This window comes from Anser anser (assembly GCF_964211835.1).
Source record: "Anser anser genome assembly, chromosome: 1".
Taxonomy (NCBI): domain Eukaryota; kingdom Metazoa; phylum Chordata; class Aves; order Anseriformes; family Anatidae; genus Anser; species Anser anser.
The window spans coordinates 104,931,041-104,954,539 of NC_139720.1; the positions used below are offsets into that span (position 1 = coordinate 104,931,041).

Below are 23,499 nucleotides of genomic sequence, written 5' to 3' on the forward strand. Positions count from 1 at the left end.
GCAGAGTAAAGCTGTCAGTGTGGACCTGCAGCACATCATAGGGAGCAACCCTGAGTTGTTCAGGAGGCAGTGCTCTCAAAAGCAGACATCTGAAAGTATGATATATTTATTCCTGATCTGTAGAGAAATGTATTCGATACTGCTGAAAGAGGACCCTGCCACACTTCAGGGTTTTGTGATGTGGCTGCAGCTTTTTAAAGCCAGAAACACCTGAATTCCTGTGTCCTGAGGAATGTGGGTTTCATACAGCTCACAAACATGTTCATACCCTCTGTGGGTAACTTCTCATGGCAAATTGGAATTCCTAAAGTGGGATGGCTCCAGCATGTTTCAGGAAGGGCCAAGGGTGGTTAATTTGCAAAGGCAGCAACTAGAAAAGTTTAGCCTAAACACAACAATCCCCAGACTTTCCAAGTTTTTAATCCCCACATGACTGATGCTTTCTTAGAACAGAAGATGGCAGTTATGTGGACCATATGCTGTGAATCACTTTTAAAGAAAGTGATCATAGCAGCAATTAGCAATTGAAAATACCAGATTTACTAACATGCCCTGAAGGCAAATTGATCTGCCGGGAGAAATCTCCTGCCCTCATTAAAGTACAAGGGAGGATGAATGGATGAATGAAGAGTCTGCACTCTTGGCCTTCCCATGACTTGGCTACACTGTGAGTGAGAAGAAATATGATATATTCCCATAGGAATTTGAAGGGGAGGGGCTTTATTATTGTTATTATTTTTTAAGTGAGAATTGTGAGAATTAAGATAACATTATTAAGAAGAACACAGTGATCTCACTAATATCTTTTATTTGGGATGCAACTCTGGATGTCTGGATGATTCTCTTGGAATCTTTTGGAATCTGAGATTCTCCTCATGAGTTTACCTTCAAAGCAAATCAGTTTTTTCTGCCTGTGCTTCAGTTTTAGATAAGATAATTACTAGCCATTTAATATTCATCAGCCCAATGAAGAAGGAATCCACACTGCTTAGTTATCCTTCTAACCATTCTGTTGTTTGCTTTTAAAGTCAAAAAGTGTTTTTACCTGGTATATTAATTATTGTCAAAATAAACACAGGCTCTGCCTTGGAGAGTGTAGGGAGAGAATTTGTTGGAAACTTCCAGTATGAAACTTGAAATTTGGAAGAGTCAATATGGTGACTAAAACCATAATTCTGAAATTTGCGCCAGAGGAGATGTTGACATGGAATATCTGTGTATACCTGACTTGTAGGATGAAATACATACCATACTCATAGCCAAAAAGTGACGCCACCAGAGAGCTACCATGGATAGAGATCTCTGAAGAGTTAAGGAATCAAACCAGCTAATGATAGCTGCTCCTGGTGATGACCAGTACTTCAACAGAACTGTCTGAGCAAACCTGGGCAACTGACAGTAGCTTATATAATAACAAGACCTACATGATATAAAAAAGTGCACAAATCCGTGATCCTTCCCCTATCCTTCCCCTATCAGCGTACACATCAGAGATTACATCAACCACAGTATGCATAAAAAGAAAGTATTAATTATGATTCTTTCTGATGTCAACTTGAGCTCTAGTTTTTGATGTGAGGAAGAGAGGACCTGGCGGCAGGTTGTACCAGGATAAGAAGAGGGTCTTATAGGTAATCACATATGAATATATACCATGAAAAGATTTCTTCTGATAGTCTTGTTCTTGCAATGGCTATAAAAGAAAAACCATGAAGAGGACTGTGAAAGACAGGGTACAAAGAGAATGGAGCAAAGAGAGAGATTTGTTTACATGATGGGTTGTCACACAGCTTGTGAATTATGGTAAACTCTAGAAAAGTTACTAAACCAAGCAGAGGAAGTACGTGTTCTTCTGATTTCTTGTGGTCTGGCCTGTTCTTCCTGTTCAGATTGGTTTGGCTGTGATGGAGCAACCTGTGTGATTCTGTGTTTCAGATTTGTGGCTAAAACACAAATTGGTGACACACCAATGTTTTAGACATATCTGACCAGTGCTTGCACAGTCTGAAGGCCTTCTCTGTTTCTCTCTGTGCCCTACAAGTGAGGAGTCTGGGGGTGGGCAAGAAACTGGGAGGGGGCACATCTGGAACAACTGACCCAAACTGACCAAAGAGATATTCCATACCTTCTGATGCTGTGCTCAGCAATAAAACTTGGAGAGGGAAGTTCTTCCGAAGTAACCATGGCTTGGGGACTCGTTAGGCATCAGTCTGCTGGTGGAAGGTGGAGAGTGATTACCTTTGCATCACTTGTTTTTGTTGTTGTTGTTGCTGTTTTGTTTTGTTTTCCTTCATTTGTTTAACTGTTTTTATCTTGGTCAACAAGTTTTTCTGACTTTTACCCTTCCTGTTCTCTCCTCCATCCCACTGATGGGAGGAATGAGCAAGGATCTGGTGTGTGCTTAGGTGCTAGCTGGGGTTATCTGACCACAATTCCTTATGTGCTCTACTGCACTCCCTGTTTGCATTGTTATCATTTTATTTATTTATTTTTCCTTTGAAGGACCTCTATTTTACTTGCAGCTGAAGAGCTTGTACTGTTTGAATGTCATCTGTTAACTTGACCTATCAGTAGAGAAAAATGGCTTCAGGAAATGTGGGTGCAGTTCAGAGACCAATGGAACTTTGAACCAGAAAATTGAAAAACATTTAAAATTTATTCTTGATGTTGTTCTCCTCTACTGCCAGTCATATTCTCAGGAGCATAAATCTGTCAGAACCTACTGCAGATGCAATGGCACCTTGAAATATGGTTTACAGAAGTCAAAACGTAGTCAGGCCATTTTACATGATTTTGGGTTCCTATGCACGCTATCAAGCTGTTGCAGTCTTCTCTAGGGCATCTCAGCACACGCCTTCAGTCTACTGAAACTGAGGAGCTTAGCCTACTGAAACTGAGGATGTTACTGTTTGGCCATGAAATCTTTCAGATTCATTCATCTATTGGTGCACTGAAAAAGTTAGTCTGCTTACTGTGAAGTCATTCATGTACGTGACTTCATGTTGAACTACCAGTGCCAACGTACAAATGAGTAGATGAGTAAGAAGTCATGCAAAGCAACCCAATGCATTTGACCTCCATCCTTTAGTTTGACGTGTCTCATTCTTCAGATGCTCATTTTCTCCTTAATTCATAAGCTCATGTAACCTTTTTAAGAAACACGCAAGAAAAGGCAAACCTTGAATAAAGTCGAATATTATGGCTGTATTGTTTTCTGTTTCATTTCTCTCTCTCTCTTTTTTTTTTTTTTTTTTTTTTAGGAACTAAAAGCTGGGAAATTACTCACAGGAAAGGTGCTTTTGAAATTCTGCCTTACAAGGAGAAATATAATTGCATGTAAAAAGGGAAATTATTGTTAACAGAAAAAGGTAGTTTAGAAGGATTTAGCAAATATATCATTCTTCTGGTACACTTCACATCATGCTGTTAGACATCTTTATGGAAAATTTTTGCCTGTAAAAGCTTCCAGCAGAACTCCAAGTTCAGTGTCGGTATGCTACAGATACCACACTGCAGCAGGTCTCCCTTTGGTTTAAAATGATGTTTTTGTCTTCCATAGTAGAACATTTGAGTTGTTAATAAAAGGCCTATGTTCTGGACGATGGTTTGTCCAGGACATACTGTGCAACAAAAACAAAACAACCTTTACTTCATATGGTTCAGAAGTCAGTTTCACCTCCTTTCCACTTAAACATTATATATAGAAAACTCTTCTTTTAGCCAAAATATTTCTACTGATAAAAGAACTTTTAGGAAAAACTAGAAATGAGAATATCTGCTTTTCACTTTTCCCAGCAATATATCAACTTCTTTTTTCTTTTTTCTTTTTTCTTTTTTCTTTTTTCTTTTTTCTTTTTTCTTTTTTCTTTTTTCTTCTTTTTTCTTTTTATAGATTTTATATGAATGTATTTTGGTTTGTAAAGAATATTTTCATGATATTTCTTTGAGGAGTCCCAGCCTGCTTTGTAGAATATCATGACAGGGTTGAAGTTGGAGAAGTGCTAAATTTAATTTCAGAGTCAGAGTTCCTTAGGTGTCACACTGTAAGAAAATATCTGTGTACAGTTAGAAAGGAAAACAGGAAAACTTCAGCATGATAGATTAGCCATTACACTTGCATATATTTAATGTCAAGGCATGGGATTCTTGAGGTGTTCTATATCTTCACATTTTGATGTTTCAGGTCTATTATTCAATAAACACCCAGCCATTGCCTCATTATTACCTGGCAATCAATAGATAAATTCCCTGACATGCAGTTGCTGGAATACATACTTTATTGCTGGATATGGCACAACTGGCTTTAGATTCAAATATATTACTTGGATTATTAATTAAAATGTTTTAATAACTAAGGAGCCTAGTTTTCTGTACTGACCTAAGTGCAGGTTGTGAGTATATAACTAGAAATTAGATAAAAATTACTGAAATATCTGTGAGCAAATATACATCGTAACCCATCTATGAAAGCTCTGGATTTAATAATTAATCACCAGCTATTCAAGAAATGACATCATATTCCTGTCTTTACTGCATTATAGTACATTGTTTTTTTGATTTAGAACAAACTACAATAGAAAGTATTTTTCAGGAAAATAAAATAAATGCCAATACACACAGAACCTATTTCTTCCAAAGGGAGAGAATATTCTATTATTTAGGTATCTTCTCATGTTCACGTTGGGGCTGGAATACTCTGATACCAGGTGGTCACTTGTAGTGACTTCTTCATCAGGCCAGTGATCTGTTCTAGTATTCTGCCCCTCACTTCCTATACTCAGAGGAAAAGATAATCCAAGCAAACAACAGCTGTGTGAGAAAAAGAAGAGGAAGTGAAACAGTTTCTTTGGTGGTTGATGATTCAAAATTGTGTGCTGCGGTCAAACGAAGGTTTGCAGTAGCTCTCAGATCTGACAGTGTCAGTTGTGCAGAAATATTGTGACAGAGAGCCCGCTCTGGAATACAAATATCTCTGATGAGACCACTCTCACTTTTCTGGATTTCCTGGGGATGGAAGGAAAGAGGCAAAATAAAATTACAGTTTCTCCGTCTAAATAAGTTGGGAGCCACAAGAATTCAGAGATAACACTATAAGTTTTGGAAATGTTTTAGTCAATTTTCTTGTTGTCTGGATGAGTCATCTCAGAAAAAGTCATGAGACAGAAGAGAAACCCTCTGAGACAGGAGAAGATGGATTTTACATCCTTTCTCAGTTTATGAGATTTTTTCCCCCTGATTTATCTGTAAGATCAGTAGGTATGAGGCTAACATGTAATTAGAGAAGTAAAGGCTAGGAAGCCATGTCCCATGAGATTGAGCTTTCTGGATCATCCTAACTCCCATGTTGCTTGAGGGATCTTCAGCACTACTTTATTGTTTATTGCATCAAAAATGCCCTTCTGTAGCATTACCTGTTAAGCACTGGTATATTACTGAGATGCAAAAGTTTTTTTTTTTTTCTCTCTGAAGAATGTTTAACTTTTTTAGAACAATGGTAAATGATTATTAAACATCTCTTGGACAGTTGCTTGCAGTTGCAGCCTAAGAGACGGGCTTTCATAATTCAAGTACTCTCTTTCATTTACAATAGATAAGCTGTAGATAAGCTGGTATTTCTCGTGGTAGTGTGTGTTGGCTCTGTATTTCAGCTGTGCTTAACTCTCAGAACCTCAGAGGTGACACCATTTTCCCAACCACAAGTTGTGCAGAAGGGGGACTTACATTAATGGTTTTAATCACAACTATTTGATCTGCCTCCTTGGCTGCTTTCTCTGCAGTTTTGACAGTTTCGTTATTCCAGTCAACAAAGTCCATGGCCATCATTCCTTCCACTGCACTGGTGAGAGAGTAAGGGGAAATGGGGAAGTAGAGAAGACAAGCAGTGAGGAGGAAGGAGGAAAAAAGAAAGGAAGGGGAAAAAGAAGAGATTTTTAAGGTGACGGAATTGATAAATTCCTGCAACAAGGGAATTCAACTAGACAGATCCAGATATGTGAGTATATCTTCCCTAAGACCATTTCATTTACATTCTCTTTTCCATTTACCATTCTTGATAGCTACATTTTGCTATGCTACATCCAGAAACATGCTGACTCAGGACTCACTCTGAGGCCTCCTGCTTGAGTACATGCGCGATGTACAAAATGTCAGGGTAGCCCATACAGCTGGAGATGTTGTTACGAGGGTAGTAGAAGAGGAATGAGAGACACATCTCATTCATGGTGCTTGGCCCAGCCTGCAAAGACATAAGGATGACTCAGAGGCCTACTGAGATTCCAAGGGAAGACAGTTTCTCCTCAAGAAAGCACTCTTGTTTACAGGTCCTGCAGATCCTGTGTGGTGAATAAAGAAGAACCTGATTGTCTGTCAGTTAGAACCAAAGAATCCTCCTGGGAGTTCAATAAAGAGTCTGCTCTGTAATTTTATAACTTAAATGTACTTACTTTGTCTTTCAGGAAGACTATCGTATTTGTATTTCAATCTATGGGATCTTAAAGTCTGAAACTTTGCAAAGTTCTTCTGAAACATTAAGGGAAATATCTGATATATATATATAATATCTGATCTGCTCTGCATTGTATGTGCTCTAAAATAAGTCAGCTTTGAAGCTAGAGTATGACAATAATTCCTTATGTGCTGTGTTCTGCAGAAGTGTATAATTAAACCGGTGGTTGAGATCTGAACAAGAAGGGTTCAAGAAAGAATGACTTTATATTTTGAGAAGTCCAGATCAGATCTAGCTGCCAGATTAGTTCACTTTCTATATTTGACCCAAACTGTCCACTAAATACAGTTGTTCAATGATTGAAAAACAACTCAGCTGCAAGTTTCTCTACTTGCATATGACTTTTTGGACAAGGGTTAGCTTGTATGGTATTAGGTGCAAGACATCTTTGGGATCTGCTCATAGGCCTAGAGTAGGAGGGTCTCAATGGTGAGCTACTCTCCAGCCACAGCACAACCTTGCAAGGCATGCCTCAGTATGTCTGATATTGTGTCTAGCACTAGAAGCATTTGACAGTGCCATATTTGCTTTGCCCGAAGGATTTTAACGGGACTAAACTAATTTTAAAAGCAATGGAAAAATGGTAGGTAGAAAAACAAACTTACAAAAGTAATCCCTGACCGATCCAGTGTCTGAAAGTTACATTCGACCAGGATCTCATCCCCCTAGGGAACACAGTAGGTCATATCATCAGAGCTGTACAGACAAACCACAGACAACAACCACATGCAGGAAAGAGGCCAAGGCCTGAAGTGGAATGAAGGACAGAATATATCAACATATTCTAACATTTCTGACGCATGTCACCTCCCCAGCTTGCTCTCCCACAGCTACATTCCAGAAGAGGAATAAACGTACTGGTTTGATTACAAGGATTTCCTTCATGTCCCGAATCTCCTGCAAGGTGAAGTCATACTTGTTGTCCTCACAGATGATCCCCAGCTGTTTTCCATTCCTGGCAAAGATGTACAAGGGGAGAGGGTTATAATGTTTGCAGAGGGGAGTGTGGAATAACTGATTCCCGGATGAAATAAATGGAGCCGAGGAAAATCCCATCCAAACATCATGCTTGATCTCTTTTTTACATAACTTACACAACACATTTTTAGTGATGGTCCCAAACACACACTTCAAAATCTTTTTTTTTTTTTTTTCTTTCTAAAATTTTCTGGAATCCCAGAATTAAGAACTCCAATACCTGCACTACAAAGCACCAAAAAGAAAGATTCTCTGACCCTAGCATAGTAGAGCTGGCAAGCTCTGTAGGCCCTCCCTTGCAGGTGCATCAAAAGTAAGTTAATTTGATATTTCTATACTGCTATTTTCATTTTTATTTGCTATTTCTACATTGCTTTTTGATACAGCTCTTTAGGTGGTCTTTGCTCAGCTTGAGCATTGTTAATCCATCAATATTACAAGTCCTTATATCTTGCTGAGTACCTCTAAAATGCCAAGAAAGAAGATGCTTTGTCACATAACACACAGTATATGTGTATCATGTAACTTGCATAAAGAGAAGGAGCCCCAAACTACCACTATCATTTGGAACAACATAGCTTTACCTTCCTCACATATACTTGCTATGGGTGCTTTGGCACGTAGGGATATTTTGAAACTAAACACCTAAAAAGGAGAGAGACCTGTGCTACCAAGGCCCTGAGTCAAAGGCTCCAGAAAAAAAGCCACCTTCCAGAGAGAAACTTTCAGCCAGGGACAACCGCAGAAAGTCCCTAAATTGTTATCAAGGATAATCACAATCACAACACACTATATTTTACCAAGACCAACTTCCAAACAGGCTGAGGGCTCCACTAATTAGACAAATAACTAGAACAACATAGTCATCCTACAGGAGAAATCCCAGGAAAGAATAATCACCCCCCACAGCTCACTGCGGCTGAATCAGATCTGTTCAGAAATTGTTTCAAACACTTGACTTTCTGGTTTGGAACTTGTGCTTGAGGTGACTTCAGGGCATGGTCCTAGCATGATAAAATCTGTAAGAGTCTTTTCTCATATATATGTTCATCCTAAGTAAATTGAACAAATAGGATAAGGGGTAATGATTTTAAACTAAAAGAAGTTAGGTTTAGATTAGATATAAGGAAGAAATTATTCACTATGGGGGTGGTGAGGCACTGGAACAGGTTGCCCAGAGCGGTTGTTGAAGTCCAGTTTCTGGAAATGTTTACGGTCAGGTTGGATGGGGCTTTGAGCAGACTGGTCTAGTGGAAGGTGTCTCTGCCCATGGCAGGGGGGTTGGAACTGGATGATCTTTAGGGTCTCTTCCAACCCAAATTGTTCTATGATCCTATGAACTCTCTAGACAGAGAGGCCTGGGAATTTAGTGTGAGAGCACAGCCACATAAAGACCAAGCAATGCCAAAGTTTCTTGGCATTCCTGATGGGACCCACATTACACCCCAGATGCATCAGTGATGCTGTGTAGACAGTCAGAGAACTTCACCTCGAAGGTGTCACAGTGAGCACTCTAATATTATAATGTTGCTGGAACATCTTGGGCTACACCCATATGGCTAAACAGCATGGACTGTTCTTGGGCTAAATAGAAAGGTCAAAGTGCCTGACTCCCTGTAAAGTCTGAAGCGTGATGCTTGGCTCATACTGGGTTGTTCTGAAATTAGAAACCTAAGGAAGAGAAAGTGTTCATACCTATGCTACCAAGCACTTGGACCTCTGTTACGCCTTTTTGGCCTAAAGCACAACTTCCTCCCCCCCCCGCTTCAGTTTATTTATAAATTTAAATTGGCAGAAGCAGTGTTCAAACGCTGTGCTGCAGACCATGATTTGCTGTTTTCATAGGCTGAAAGCGAGAGTTCATGTCTCATGGCTTGGGGTGTGATCAGACAGTGCATAGGGGAGATGAAATCTTTAGAGTGGGAGGATGGTAAAGGAAACCAAACCCACTATAATTTTGCCTATACAGCCCATGGGAACTGGTACATGCAAACCACAGAAGTGCATCTATATAGCCTAGGGGTGAGTCTGGCAAGCAGGGCCAGACACGTCAGAGCACCTTGTTGCAGTTGACCAGTGTAGAAGAGCAGCAGTGCAGTGCTTGAACTCACTGCCTGGGGCTATTTTATTTGACAGCACATGCATTCCTAGTCTTTCACTCCTCACTGAACTGACCCGTCTTTCTCTAAGAGCTAGCTGTTGGCACTACAGTTCAGACTCTATGGAGTCTCTTTCACTAACAGAATGGAAATGACCCCAGGAACAGGATTCTTGTCCACTCTGACTGAAGAGTCAGTGACTGAGCCCATGGCAGGGGAAAGAATATGTCTCTTACCTGTACTGAGTAACCTTCACTCCTCTGCCAGCCAGGTGAGTGTGAAGCAAGTAGGCAAAGACTTGCAGATCTGGAACCGGTGTCCCATTCATCTGCAGTCCAAAAAAAGTGGGTCATGGCCTCACTTTCAGAGCTTAGCAATACACATTTAAGCCTGTCCATCAAGTCAAAAGCTTGACTGAACCTCTCTAAATGTCAACTTAGCATTTTTTTTTTAAAAACAAGTTTTAGCCTGTCTCCTCATGTAGGCTGTTACTGTTGAAAGGTTGTTCTGGTGAGCCTTTCTGAAAATTTCACTTCAGGTAGTTTGAAATAGGTGTCTGAGTCTGAGATTTCTCAGACTGGGTACTGTAAGTATATTTTGCTATCAGCTATTACAAGCTAAAATAAATAAATAAATAAATAATAGAAAAGTGGTAGTAAGTTAAACATGTAGATACCTGAAGCCTAACAAAGACCAAGGAATGGAAAGAGAAACAGCAAAAATCATAAGACTGAACAATCAATGGGCTATTAAAAGAATGACCAAAGTGTAAACCAGAAAAGGTTCAAAGAGAATCCTAATAATTGGTGAGAAGAAGAAAATCAAGGTTACCTCAGGGCTCATAAGAAGGAGCAAACTTCTCATAGGATGTTCAATTAAAATAGTAAAACTTTTAAAATTGTAAAAATGTAAAATCGCTCAATTAAATGTAAAATTTATGGGATGTTGTAAGTGGATTGTGGGAATGTGCAAAATGCATTATGGGATGTTTAGGGAAAGTATCAAAGGTAGGGAAATAGTAACAAATGTAGGACAACGGGGAGAGGAAGGAGAGAGTCCAAATGTACTTCAGCAGAGTTAAGGTCAGTGTACTAGTCTGGCCAAGCCTGGTACTTGACCTCTGCAGTCTATATATACTACCTTGTTACACTCTATTGCTAATTATTTTCTGTGTGAGTATGCCTTCTGTACTACATATATGTAAGACTCAAGGTCCCCGCAAGACACTGCATAAAAGGTGCCTAGGTCTGGGCACAAATACTGGAAGGACTTAACAGAGCGAACCAGAAATTGGAGTGACCTAGAAGTATGAGTACATGTGAGAGCTGCATGAGAGTATGTGCATGTTCCTTCCAATTCTTTGCGTGCATTAAAAGGAGCGTGGCCAGCAGGTCAAGGGAGGTGATCTTCCCCCTCTGCTCTGCCCTGGTCAGGCCTCACCTGGAGTACTGTGTCCAGTTCTGGGCTCCCCACTACAAAAAAAAGACAGGGATCTCCTGGAAAGAGTCCAGCGGAGGGCCACAAAGATGATACGGGGCCTGGAGCATCTTCCTTGTGAGGAAAGGCTGAGAGACCTGGGTCTGTTCAGCCTGGAGAAAAGAAGACTGAGGGGGGATCTTATCAATGTGTATAAATACCTGAAGTGTGGGAGACAGAGGGATTTGGCCAACCTCTTTTCAGTGGTTTGTGGGGATAGGACAAGGGGCAATGGCCACAAGATAGAGCACAGGAAGTTCTGCACCAACATGCGAAAGAACTTCTTCACAATGAGGGTGACGGAGCACTGGAACAGGCTGCCCAGGGAGGTTGTGGAGTCTCCTTCTCTGGAGATATTCAAGGCCTGTCTGGATGCCTACCTGGGCAGCCTGCTCTAAGGAACCTGCTTTGGCAGAGGGGTTGGACCTGATGATCTTTCGAGGTCCCTTCCAACTCCTTCAATTCTGTGATTCTGTGATTCCTCTAGTGAATTTTAACCTTGATTTGCCAGATAAGAGGAATGGGACTGGGTCATTTGTGTTGTCTGTGCTCTCAAGGTACCCCCATGTTTGTGCTCACCCATGTGGTACCTGTAAAGGCATTGTACTCCTGTCCGTGTTGATCTGTCAGTGGCCAGCTGAGACCATTCTCTGGTCATGTGTGTTTGGGTAGGTGGGGTGGAGTGGAGGATGTCTGTATCTTTGGAGTTTGCCCCCAGTCTCAGCACTGGCTGGGACTGGGAACAGTGAAAAGAGTATCTAGTAGTCCTGGAGGGGGTAAATCCCCTGGATCCCACAGTCCACTGGAGTTGACTGTTGTTAGCAACCCCACGGCAGTTTTTAGAGAGATGTGAGCTCTCTGCCCTGGAGGTATCTTCTTGACCTGAGAAATTGCACCACATCCTCCCAGACCAGCACCTGCCTTCCTGCACCAGTACCACATACCTTGTGGTAGGACAAAGTTCTCACGTATGGTGGAACAGACTCCCTTGGGGGTCTTGGGAAGCTTTACATTCTTGGCTTCCACACACACACACACCATTTACTTAGATGTTGTGAATGGGTACTTAAGCCATGATTTTGACATGCTTACACAGCTCTGCTAATGCTCTTGGGTCAAACCCTGGGTCTCTTCTGAGCAGTTTTGCTGGAAAAGATATTCATTTTGCAACATGCAGAAATGGAAGGCAAGATGGCACCCTGCACCAAATGGCTTTTGGACGTGTCTAGAGCAAGACGAAAGACCAAAGTGAGAAAGATCAAGAAAACAAGAAGGATTTCTTATGTCTTTCCCCCACACTCACTTCATCAAACTGGCTTGAATTGCAAAGGCCGTAAGATCTGTAGGATTCTGCTCCAGGAGGAATGAAATGCACAGGGAAGGTGAAGATGCCTGTTTGCAGTACCCCCACATCGTACTTTCGTACCTCTGGTGTATAGTAGATTCGTACCCCTGAACTGTCGATCAAACCTTTAAAATAAAAATAACCGCTCCTTCAGCAGTGACTCCAGAAACATCTCTGGTTTACATGACCCTTTTCCTTAGTTTTCCATCCATCCTGTGCATGTCTGAATCCTCACCTTTCCCAGCTCCCACGCCCACAACCCCAGTCCCCTCAATACCCAGATAGCCACTGCTTGACTGTCAGTACCCTGTACACATCAGTCTGTTCTGCTCACATCTGTACTTTGTTCTGTTCATAACTGTACCTTGAGTCCCTTGTGTTCTGTGTTCTCCTTTACCTCTGCCCTCTTCCCACCCCTGGGCCTCCAGGCATGCCTTGCTGTCCTGACTCTGGATAATTTCCCATTCTTCTTCAGGAGGGAGCACTGGCTAGTTATCAGCAGAGGGGCCTGAAGCAACAACACCTAGAGTGTCTCATTCCCAATTACGGAACTGGAATAGGCACAGACTGACAGGAGGGCCTAAGCCCTCCACCCTACCTGCAGTGACATGATTCACTGTCATGTACAATCTCAAAGTCATGCAAGGTGCATGGTTGCACAAACTGTCACTCACAGTGTATCTCAGTCTGACCCTGCCTATAGGCTCAGGTGGTTCCTATCAAAACTTTAGTTTTGCCTACTGTAAAATGATAATAAATAACATGGTAGTATCCTTCATCACTTGTCATAGGGATTGAGTGCTGGAGGTCATGGTATAAGCCTGAGGTGATACTATTAGCCTCTCAGGACTTCATCCTGACCTGATATTCCTATTTCTCCTGTAGTCAGTCTGACACTTTTCACTCTGCTCCTCTTTCCCACGATGCCCACCTTTTCTTGATGTTCTTCCTAACACTCCCATGTACCGTACCTGCTACTATGTACCAGCAGATAGATGTGCTTAGGTTTCTCTATAACAAGACTTGTCTAACCTAGGCAGGTATAACTTTAGAATTCTTCCTGAATGGGAGCCAGTTAAGTTTCCTCTTACTGTCTGAAGGTTGTACTGATCAATACATGGAAGGATTTCACACAGTAACTCGTTCCTAATTGGTATGTAGGTGAGGTCTGAGACTACCATCCTGCTGCTGTTGTCAGACAACTGCCCAGCGTTACCCACCTGATACTAAGTCAAAATTGCTGTAATGGATTTCCAGTCGGACATACTGAGGGTCCCAAGGTGTCCCAATGGAATATGCAGCATCGTCTGGAAATTGATAAGACTTGTGGAGAAATAAAGTTACATGAAGTAATTAGTAATTTTAACTCTTCTCTCTCTCTCTCTTTTTTTTTTTTTTTTTGACAGGGACAGAATATGGAAACTTAGAAAAATAAAGTTTTGATTTTCTTGCATCTGTGAATTTTTTTTAGACTTTGTTAAAAACCAAAATGTTGTCAAAAATTCTTCCTGTTCTATTAATTTTTTTTTCTGAATTGAAATAAAGAAGAATTTTCAAAATTTATTTTTCCCTTATCCTTTTGACTGGTTTCGTTTTTATTTTGTTACTATATTTTATAGGATATTTATATAAAGTATAAATTCTTGCATTGAATTTCACATCAGCATTGGAACTGCATAATTTGAAATCTAAATAAAATGAATGTGTTTTGTCTAAAATTCATCTCCTACATCTTTTCTTCCCCATGTACATCCATACCATAGAACCACAAAATACATTTTGCTCTGAGAAGTGAAGTAACCATCACAATATAGATGCTATAATTTGTGTAACCCTGACTATCAACTAAACCACTCATCCATGAGCACCAACTTCACCTAACTTTTAATTTTATTATGCTGAAAAACAAGTGGAGCCAGTAGGAATGAAGGCAGTGAGTAGGTACACTCCTGTCCTGGTTTCAGTTAGGACAGAGTTACTTTTCCTCCTAGTAGCTGGTAGGGTGCTATGTTTTGGATTAGGATGAGAAGAGCGCTGATAACATGCTGATGCTTTAATTGTTGCAGAGCCGTGCTTACACCAAGCCAAGGACTTTTCAGCTTCTCGCTCTGTCCTGCCAGCGGGCAGGCTGGGGGTGCAGCAGGAGCTGGGAGGGGACAGACCCAGGACAGCTGACCCAAACTGGCCAAAGGGGTATTCCATACCATATGGCATCATGCTAAACAATATATAGGGGTGGCTGGCCGGGGTGGGGGGCCGGCTGCTCGGGGATAGGCTGGGCATCGGTCAGCGGGTGGTGAGCAATTGCATTGTGCATCACTTGTTTCGTACACATTATTATTATTAATACTATTATTATTATTATTATTGTTATTATTATTTTTCTGTCTTAATAAACTGTCTTTATCTCAACTCACCGGCTTCACTTTCCCGTTTCTCTCCCCCATCCCAGAGAGGGAGGGGGGAGGGTGAGCGAACGGCTGTGTGGTGTTCAGCTGCCAGCCAGGTTAAACCACAACAACTCCTTTCTCTTATGCAAGATTAGTCCAAGGAGAGTTTTGTCACGTTAATGTCAACATTATCAAAAGGTCAGAATGAAAGCCTTACTATTTGACATATAATAACTGTTCAATGCCTGTATGATAATAACATGCACATACACTCCGCGTATCAACAGCTATGTAGAAATCAGCATCTTCAACTGATCCCACAGATGACTTGAGTGAGAACAGAACGAGAGTCCCCCAATTTGATTGGCTCTGCAGGACAGTGAGGTCTTACTGGATAAGCTGACAAAAGGGGTTACCACTATTCACAACAAGAAATAAGGAAGGGAACAGGCCCCACAGACTCACCTCTCCTCCAACAGCCCAGCCCACAACCACCTGAGAGCACAGGGCAAAATCTGGATTGGCTCCGTAGCAATCATCTATGCCACTTGGTAACACACTGGCATTGCCACAGGCATAAATCAGAATATGATGAACTAAAGTTATGTTGTGGGGTGTTATTACAGGTTCAAACTGTAAGCAAGAGAAAGAGACAAAAAAGAAGTTATTTTCAATCCTAAAATATTTATTTCCCAAGCAACAAGGAAAAACATCTAACCACAGCTTGAGTAAACAGATAATCAGATTCACAAGGTGAATGGCAAACTGGATGATGGTTTATCCACTAATTTCAATACGCACCCAGCAGAGTCCATTTTTTCCAGAATTGAATTGCACCTTCCTCTAAAGCACGTTTCTTTAGTCAGAATTACAGGGATGTCTATTTGCCCTACTATGTTGGGCAGTGTGATTCCAGACTACAAATATAACTAGTTTACCTCATGAACCGCTTTATTGGTTGAATAGCAAGATAAAGAACCTTGACCTTGGATGCTTGATCTAGGTTCACTGTAACTTGCTGTCCCCTCAGTTGTGCCAGCACAACTATAATCAAGATATTTTAAAATAAATCTGCAGATAACCTGGATCTGTTTATGAATCATTGAAGTTTTACTAGTACCAGTGAGATCAGGCCTCAAACTCCTGATGTTACCACCAGAACTGACTAAAACTCCTGAGTTTGTTCTGTAGACTTGTCTTTTTGTCTTTTAAATTCTTGCTTTTCCAGTCCATGTAAATTCTTCCTTCTGAAATTTTATGTCAGTTCATTGGAACATCTCTTTTTTAAACCTTCAAAACCTGGAAAATTAAGAAGGGTTGTGTGACATTAAAGCAAAATTATCTCAATTTGAGAATTAAACTAGGTTTGGTAAGTTCATGTTTTTCCTTTCCTTTCCTTTCCTTTCCTTTCCTTTCCTTTCCTTTCCTTTCCTTTCCTTTCCTTTCCTTTCCTTTCCTTTCCTTTCCTTTCCTTTCCTTTCCTTTCCTTTCCTTTCCTTTCCTTTCCTTTCCTTTCCTTTCCTTTCCTTTCCTTTCCTTTCCTTTCCTTTCCTTTCCTTTCCTTTCCTTTCCTTTCCTTTCCTTTCCTTTCCTTTCCTTTCCTTTCCTTTCCTTTCCTTTCCTTTCCTTTCCTTTCCTTTCCTTTCCTTTCCTTTCCTTTCCTTTCCTTTCCTTTCCTTTCCTTTCCCTTCCCTTTCCCTTCCCTTTCCCTTCCCTTTCCCTTCCCTTTCCCTTCCCTTTCCCTTCCCTTTCCATATTCAATCTTTAAACTGCTTCAAGTGTTAATTTTGCCTTTTATATAGATATGCTTAGAAATTTCCAAGAACAAAAGGAAAAGTCCTTGAATTCTTTTCAAATACAGAAAATTCTGCAGGCTCCCTTTGCTCTCAAAGATACTGATAGGTAACATGGCCTGAGTTCATTAGACTGAGAGAATCAGACTTGTAGGAAGATTTCTTCAGGTGTGATGTACATAAAGATAATTCCAAGGTTAGAAATGAGGCAGAGAATATTTTTACACAATCCAGACAAATTCACTGGCTCATCCCAATGGCAGTGAAGGACACATGGAATGCTCCCAGATTTATGCTAAAAATGCTCTAAGGGACAGACTTGCAAGCATAATTGAAGGAACAAGTCTGTTCTGTCCTGTTTTTTCCCCAGCAAGACAGCCAACGAGTTTACCTTGTAGATGTGGTGCTTCTGCTTAACCACGGGCAGTGGGAGAAAGGTACAGGCATACTTGGTTTCTTCAACGGGAACAGCAAACTGGAAAAGAATCAGACACAAATCACCTGAAGATTCCTCTGGCAACACAATAACATGTGCAGGAAAGTGAAGAAGCCAAAAGGAGGCTGTGCAAAGAGAATGAAAAACAGAACTGGACCCTGTTCCTCCAGTCAGGAGGGAGAGAAAGATGATGCAGTTAGCAAGAGACTGATGGGGTTTTGGTAGCAATGAGTGAAATGATTAAAGGTTCAAGAAGACAAGACTCTATTCTGGTAAAGAGAAAATACTTTGGTCAGCTCCACCAGGTCTTAACAATTAACCTGTTCAATCAAAAATTTTTAATTCCTGTATGTCTAGAGTCTCAAGCACAGCACATACTTATATATATATATTTTTTTTTTCTGAGTAAGTCTGTCCTCCTCTAACACATCCCAGGTAGTCTGCTCCAGTATTCCAGTTCAGCTATCCACATCTCTGAGCAAGCACAGCTTAGACATTGAGTCTGGGAGCTAACTGTTTTTTGTCCAATACTTACGTTGTCCAGCCTCAGGTCATAGGTGAAGAATATTTTAGGGTCAGTTGAGTTGGATGGACTTCTGTATCTCATCAAGAAAAGAGATTTAGAAAATTTTTGGCCCTTAAAGAGTTGGACTGTGTCATCAGTGCCAAATGCAGTAATGAGACGTGCTGTGTCCATCTGTAATGAGAGTGTTTCATTGGAAAAATCTTAATTCCTTCCCATCAACGATAAACATGTCATTCACTCACATCATATGCATTACACCGCTGCACACATATTAAAATCCAATACAATACTAACCATGTGCAGTTAAAAGTCACATGTATTATAAATGTGAATGTTTGGTACGTATGTTACACATGGACAATCAAGCAATATATCTGAACACACAACAGAAAGTAACCACTGTAATACATAAAATTTGCCTTGTGCAGGCACAAAAACAATATACACGTATATTTGTGTGTATATATATATATATACACATACATAAATATACACACCTTTTTTTTTTTCCTTACAAATAAAGGGTGCTGGCTTCAGAAATTTTTACTAAGAATTGCTACAAGACCTAACACAAAATGCTAAAAAAACTGTAGTACCATGATTCTCCATTAGCAGCTAACACTGAGCATACATTCCTGCCTGGATCTGCCCCACCATGTAAGAACAGCAGTAGCCTTGGAAGTCTGAACCTTCTTACCATTTAGAATGGGATCATATTTCTTCCAATTAGTGAAGGTAATTAGGAAGGTCTGTCACTTCAAAGGAATATAACTAGTTTTTTGAGCATGTATTTGAACTCTGGAAAAATGTTGAATATACACCTACCTCTGGACAAACATTTTTGCGTAGACTAAACTTGTATTCAGGCTTAAGAAAACACTGAGACATCATCACAATTCTTTGATGGAAAACATTGTAAGAAAGTATAAAACACATCAATATCACACCCTTGAAATGGGCATTATAAATGTGGCCATATGATCCCATATTTTTCTTCATATTCCTGTAACTTTACTGTTGTGAGAAAATCTTGTTATTCTCAGATCCGATCCAGAGAAACTGGGAGTACAGGGGGACATGAGTAGTTTGGTTTGGTTTGTTGTTTGACCAGTCCCCTTCCTTACTGTGATATCCAGGTCATTTGAGTCACACGTCCGGAGGTGGCGCTTGAACAGCATGGTGGTGGAGGTCTCGTTCTCTGTCACTGATAGCAGTTGGTAGTCCTGGCTGTCATCTTCCTCAAGGGTTGCCTCATCTACCACATGAAAATCCTGGAAAAGGAAGAGTGGTAAAAGCCATAGAGAGGAGAGAAAAACTTCCTACACTCCAGGAAGTCATGTTCCTAATTACTGTTGGTGGCACCTGAATAATCTAAGTATTTCTTTCACCAAAAAATCTCCCCCACTTTCACTGCCAATTTCCACAAATAAATCAAAGATAATTCCCATCCAGTCCTGCTACATCCAGCTTCTCAAAGGAAGAGCAGCCCCTGGTGTCCCATTGCCCAGAGGGTAGCCTGGATAGGATGAATCCTAGAGGATCTTCCCCACTCCCTGACAGAGAGAGTCTCCTCCTGCATACCAGGGTATTTTAGCACATTTGGCTAAATTACACAGGAACTGGGAGGTAAAGTAAGCCCTACTGAAAAACGGGGGTAGTTTAAATACGAAATATTTGGGGCATACCAAAGCTTCTAAGATCACAATTTAAAGATAAGTATTTTGCAAGTGAAGTACTTTGAAATAAATATGTAAAATTAAATATACCTTAAGAAAGAGAAAGGCAGTGAGCAGCTGTAACAACAAACAGATATCCAACAACATTTTTTTGGCTAGTTTTTCCACCCATTGGTCATTATTCAGATAATGAGTTTGGCATGGTTGAAGTAAAAGGGAAGATTAAAACAAAAACCAAGAATGCAAGAAAAAGGATTAAGGGAAGAACACAAACAGAAAGCTCCACATAAACGCCATTTACGGTAACTAGCAAATTTTTCCTCAGTCTGTTCCATGGTTTCAGGAGAAATGACACACAGGCTACAACACATGTAGATTTTTGTGTTCAGTAATGTGCTTGCTTACTATAATGTCTCCAGATTTAAGTCATTGGGACATATTTTCTTATATGTAGTAAAGCAGATAAAAACTAGGATGTTTGTGGGAATGAAGTGATTTTCTAATTTAAACAAAGAATTCCAGCTGCCAAGGTAGAGAAACACTGAAAATGTTAAATATTTAATATGAATATTATGGAATGTTTAATATTAATAATTTTGAAACTGAATACTTCAATTTCTTATTTTAGGATGTACCTTTCAGGAGTTGTTAAAGGCTTTCATTTTACCCTAAATTATTATTATTATTATTTTGTAATTACTCTTAAATAAACTACAAGCAACAGTTTCTTCTAAGTTGACCATATTATTTCCCCCCATAGTTTCATTTACCCCTATAATTCATTGTGTCACAATCACAAAAAAGATTTGAAACTCAGTATTACAACAGCAGTTTGGCAAACAACTAGACCATGAGTGAAGCTAGCTACCTTATCTCCTCCAAAGTTCACTGACTTTAGAAAAGCGTAAAGACACATTTCATGCAAAACACATTTTACTGTTATGTGAATAGGGAAAATAAAATGTCTGAGCAAACTAAAACCACTTTGAATTGCAAATATTTAATCTGTGTAACCTTTTTCTTTTCCTGTGTTTGGATAATACTAAACTTTTTCTCTTTCAAAAAAACAAACACACACTGTCCTTGTATTTAGTGCCCTAATGGGCATTTTTTTTCATCTGCAGTTCAGCTGTCCTAGCATCAGGCATCTAACCTTAGTTATTGCATTTACAGTCAATGGAAAAAATCATCAAGCCCCAAGGGTGTCCTATCCTATTCCTAATGGAGCATTTAACACTGTCAGGAAGAAGCCACCTGTGGAGGTGAACACATCTCTCCACTTACTCCAGAAGAAACCCAGAAAGCTAGTTCAAACCAGATGACTGCCTCTCCAACAACTTTACTTTTGTAGGAGGACTCCCATTCACAGTACTCAAGTCAGAGCTAGGCTCCAAGGAGGTCTCTTTCACTTTGCAAAGCTAGACCACAATTCTGATAGACTTAGGCTATGAGCTCCTATGCAAAATCAAGACAGCTGAATGCATAAATAGCAGAGAGATGTGAAAAGTTGTTCTCCTCCCCATCCGCTCAACATCTGTAGTGAGCAAACTATAAACTTTCATTTTCTTGAATTTTATTTAACCTTTGAAGAGGAAGAAAGTGATGAAAAACAGAGGAATTTCACATCAGAATCCTATCTGAAGTAACTCTCCCTGCAGCCTTTTCTAGTTTCATGGTAGGTGACTGCTTTGATCATATCGAATTGGTTCTAGCCGTGGTTTTGACTCACAGATGGGATCAGTTTATTTGCCTAACAACAACATCTAGTGCCATCTGGCATATCACAGTGTATGTGAGGTAGCTGCACAGGGCTAGCAGCCTTGATATAGGACCTGCAGAAGTCCTGGGACCTTTTGGACTCTTTCAGTTGGAGGCTAATATAGCATCTAAAATGGCCCCAGATAGCTAGCTTTAGCTGGTTAAGCCCATGTGCTGTCAAGACAACACACTGACAATATGGCCCCTGGCAAAGAGGGATGCGGAAGAAGACTTCTCAGAAGAGTTTTCAACTTACAGAGAAGTAGATGCTGCCATTAGGGAAGACACCTCCAATCACAATGTCAGATCCAGGCAACTCTCCATGAGGGCTGAATCCAAACGCCACCCAGCCAGTTGTGCGAACCTGCAGGTCAAAAGTCATCATCTCCTGTTCATCATGGTCCCAACGAAGGTATACCATGTTTGAAGGATCCAGGTAGACAGAGAAACGTAAGAGTGGAGGTGCCGGCTGACCAGAACAAAACCATGTGAGGAACAAGAGAAAGAGCATGCCCTTTATTCTTGAGAAGAGAACAGACATTATCCTCAGGACCGCTGCAATTTCTGTGTTCTGTTGTTATCCTGAGCAGCTATTCTGCTGTGAGGGGCCCATCTTATATGGAATTACATGAGGCTGGCCTGTTGCCAGAAAGTGGAACTGGAAACCAACTGTTTTATATCCAATTTAACATTTAAGAAAGATCAACACCTTACATAATATGTCCTGGCACCCTGCCTCTGTGAAAACATACTAGTCCATCCCCTGTACATATTACAACATTTTTTAAGAGATCTTTTGTACCACACAGCCAAAAAAAGCAGCAAAATGTTTTTGTTTTACCCAGTACTCGTTAGAATAGGTGAATGATATCTCTTTTCACAAAGGAAAAAGAGCTCTTCTGACTACCTGTCTTTACTTGCAAATGCTGAAATGAACACTGACCATATCACCCTATTGCCTGGTGCAATAATTATTGGAAAGTTTGCCAGAAAAAGGCTGGTGAGCTTTAGTTCCTGGTTTATCAGAGGAAGCTATGGTGAAGCTATATAAAGAGGGCTCCTGTGGTAGCAATCTGGACTGGGGCTATATGGACAAAAGGCCCTATCATAGCACCATAGAATTGTTTGGGTTAAAAGCAACCTAAGGTCCCTTAAAGATCATCCAGTTCCAACCCCCCTGCCATTGGTAGGGACATCTTCCACTAGATCAGACTCCTCAAAGCCCCATCTAACCTGAACACTTCCAGGGTGAAGAGTTACACAACTTATCTGGGAAAACTGTCCCAGTTCCTCACAACCCTCATAGGGAAGAATTTCTTCTTTATATTTAATCTAAATATACTCCTTCAGTTTAAAAACATAACTGGTTACTTGTCCTATCACTACACTCCTTTCGTAGAGAGTCCTCCCCACCTTTCTTGTGAGCCCTCTTTAAGTACCGGAAGGCCACAATAAGGCACCCCCAATAAGGTATCCCCAGAGACTTCTCTTCTCTAGGTTAAGCAACCCGAACTCTCTCAACCTCTCTTCACAGGAGAGGTGCTCCAGCCCTCTTATCATCCTCATGGCCCTCTGGACTTGCTCCAACAGGTCCATGTCCTTCTTGTGCTGGGAGCCTCAGAGCTGAACGCAGTACTCCAGGTGGGGTCTCATGAGAGCAGAGTAGAGGGGGAGAATCACCTCCCTCAACCTGCTGGGCATGTTTCTTTTGATGCAACCTAGGAAAAATTGGACTTCTGGGCTGCAAGAGTACATTGTTGGCTCAAGTAGAGTTTTTCACCCACCAGAACTCCCAAGTCCGTCTCTACAGGACTTCTCTCAATCCATTCATCACCCAGTCTGTACTGATGCTTGGGATAGCCTTGACCAAGGTGCAGGACATTGTATTTGGCTTTGTTGAACTTCATGAGATTCACATGGGCTCACTTTTCAAGCCTATCAAGGTCCCTCTGGATGGCATCCCTTCCCTTTGGAATATCAGCTGCAACATTCAGCTTGGTGTCATCTGAAAACTTGCTAAGATGCACTAAATTCTACTGTCCATGTCACTGATAGAGGCATTAAACAGTACCAGTCCTAGTACAGACACCTGAGGGACACCACTTGTCAGAGGTCTTCACCTGCATATTGAACCATTGACTGCAGCTCTTTGAGTATAGCCCTCCAGCCAATACTTTATCCACTGAATAGTCCATCCATTAAATCCTTGTCTCTCCAATTTACAGTCAAGGATACTCTGTGGGACCGTATCAAAAGCTTTGCACAAGTTAATGTAGATGACATCCATTGTTCTTGTCCACCAATGTTGTCATTCTGTCTTAGAAGGCCACCAAATTAGTCAGACCTGACTGGCCCTTTGTGAAGCCATGTTGGCTGTCTCCAATTACCTCCCTGTTTTCCATATATCTTAACATGGTTTCCAGGAGGATTCAGAGTACTAATACGAAAAACAAAGAGCCTCAGCAGGCTTCCAACCAGTTCTGCCAGGAATTGCCTTGTGAATCTCATCTACAATTT

General features: G+C 40.7%; 1 protein-coding gene across 2 annotated transcripts; it reads right to left on the reverse strand.

Annotated features, from left to right (window-relative positions):
• Positions 1–3,806: 3,806 nt before the first annotated feature.
• On the reverse strand, positions 3,807–21,929 carry LOC310900659 (putative DBH-like monooxygenase protein 2). 2 transcript variants are annotated; one of them, XM_083838945.1, is made up of 13 exons: positions 21,239–21,929; positions 18,673–18,819; positions 17,558–17,719; positions 16,978–17,061; positions 15,259–15,426; positions 13,624–13,726; positions 12,362–12,528; positions 9,819–9,910; positions 7,364–7,460; positions 7,111–7,170; positions 6,105–6,235; positions 5,722–5,836; positions 3,807–5,004 (listed from the first exon to the last, which is right to left on the reverse strand). In XM_083838945.1, exons 1-13 carry the CDS (start codon positions 21,521–21,523, stop codon positions 4,765–4,767), a joined length of 1,851 nt encoding a protein of 616 aa, XP_083695071.1. In that variant the 5' UTR covers positions 21,524–21,929; the 3' UTR covers positions 3,807–4,764. The 2 variants fall into 2 exon arrangements, 1 of the variants encoding a protein (XP_083695071.1); XR_014585315.1 differs by having other exon boundaries at positions 4,867–5,004; positions 5,722–5,831.
• Positions 21,930–23,499: the final 1,570 nt, after the last annotated feature.

Bases quoted from the DNA above. Each gene is read 5' to 3' on its own strand.
- LOC310900659 (XM_083838945.1), bottom strand. From the start codon at position 21,523: ATGTCTGTTCTCTTCTCAAGAATAAAGGGCATGCTCTTTCTCTTGTTC. The intron at 13,727-15,258 runs GTGAGTCTGTGG...TTTCTCCACAAG, and splicing joins GCTGGGCTGTTGGAGGAGAG to TCTTATCAATTTCCAGACGA. The intron at 7,171-7,363 runs GTACGTTTATTC...TGTGTTCCCTAG, and splicing joins AAATCCTTGTAATCAAACCA to GGGGATGAGATCCTGGTCGA.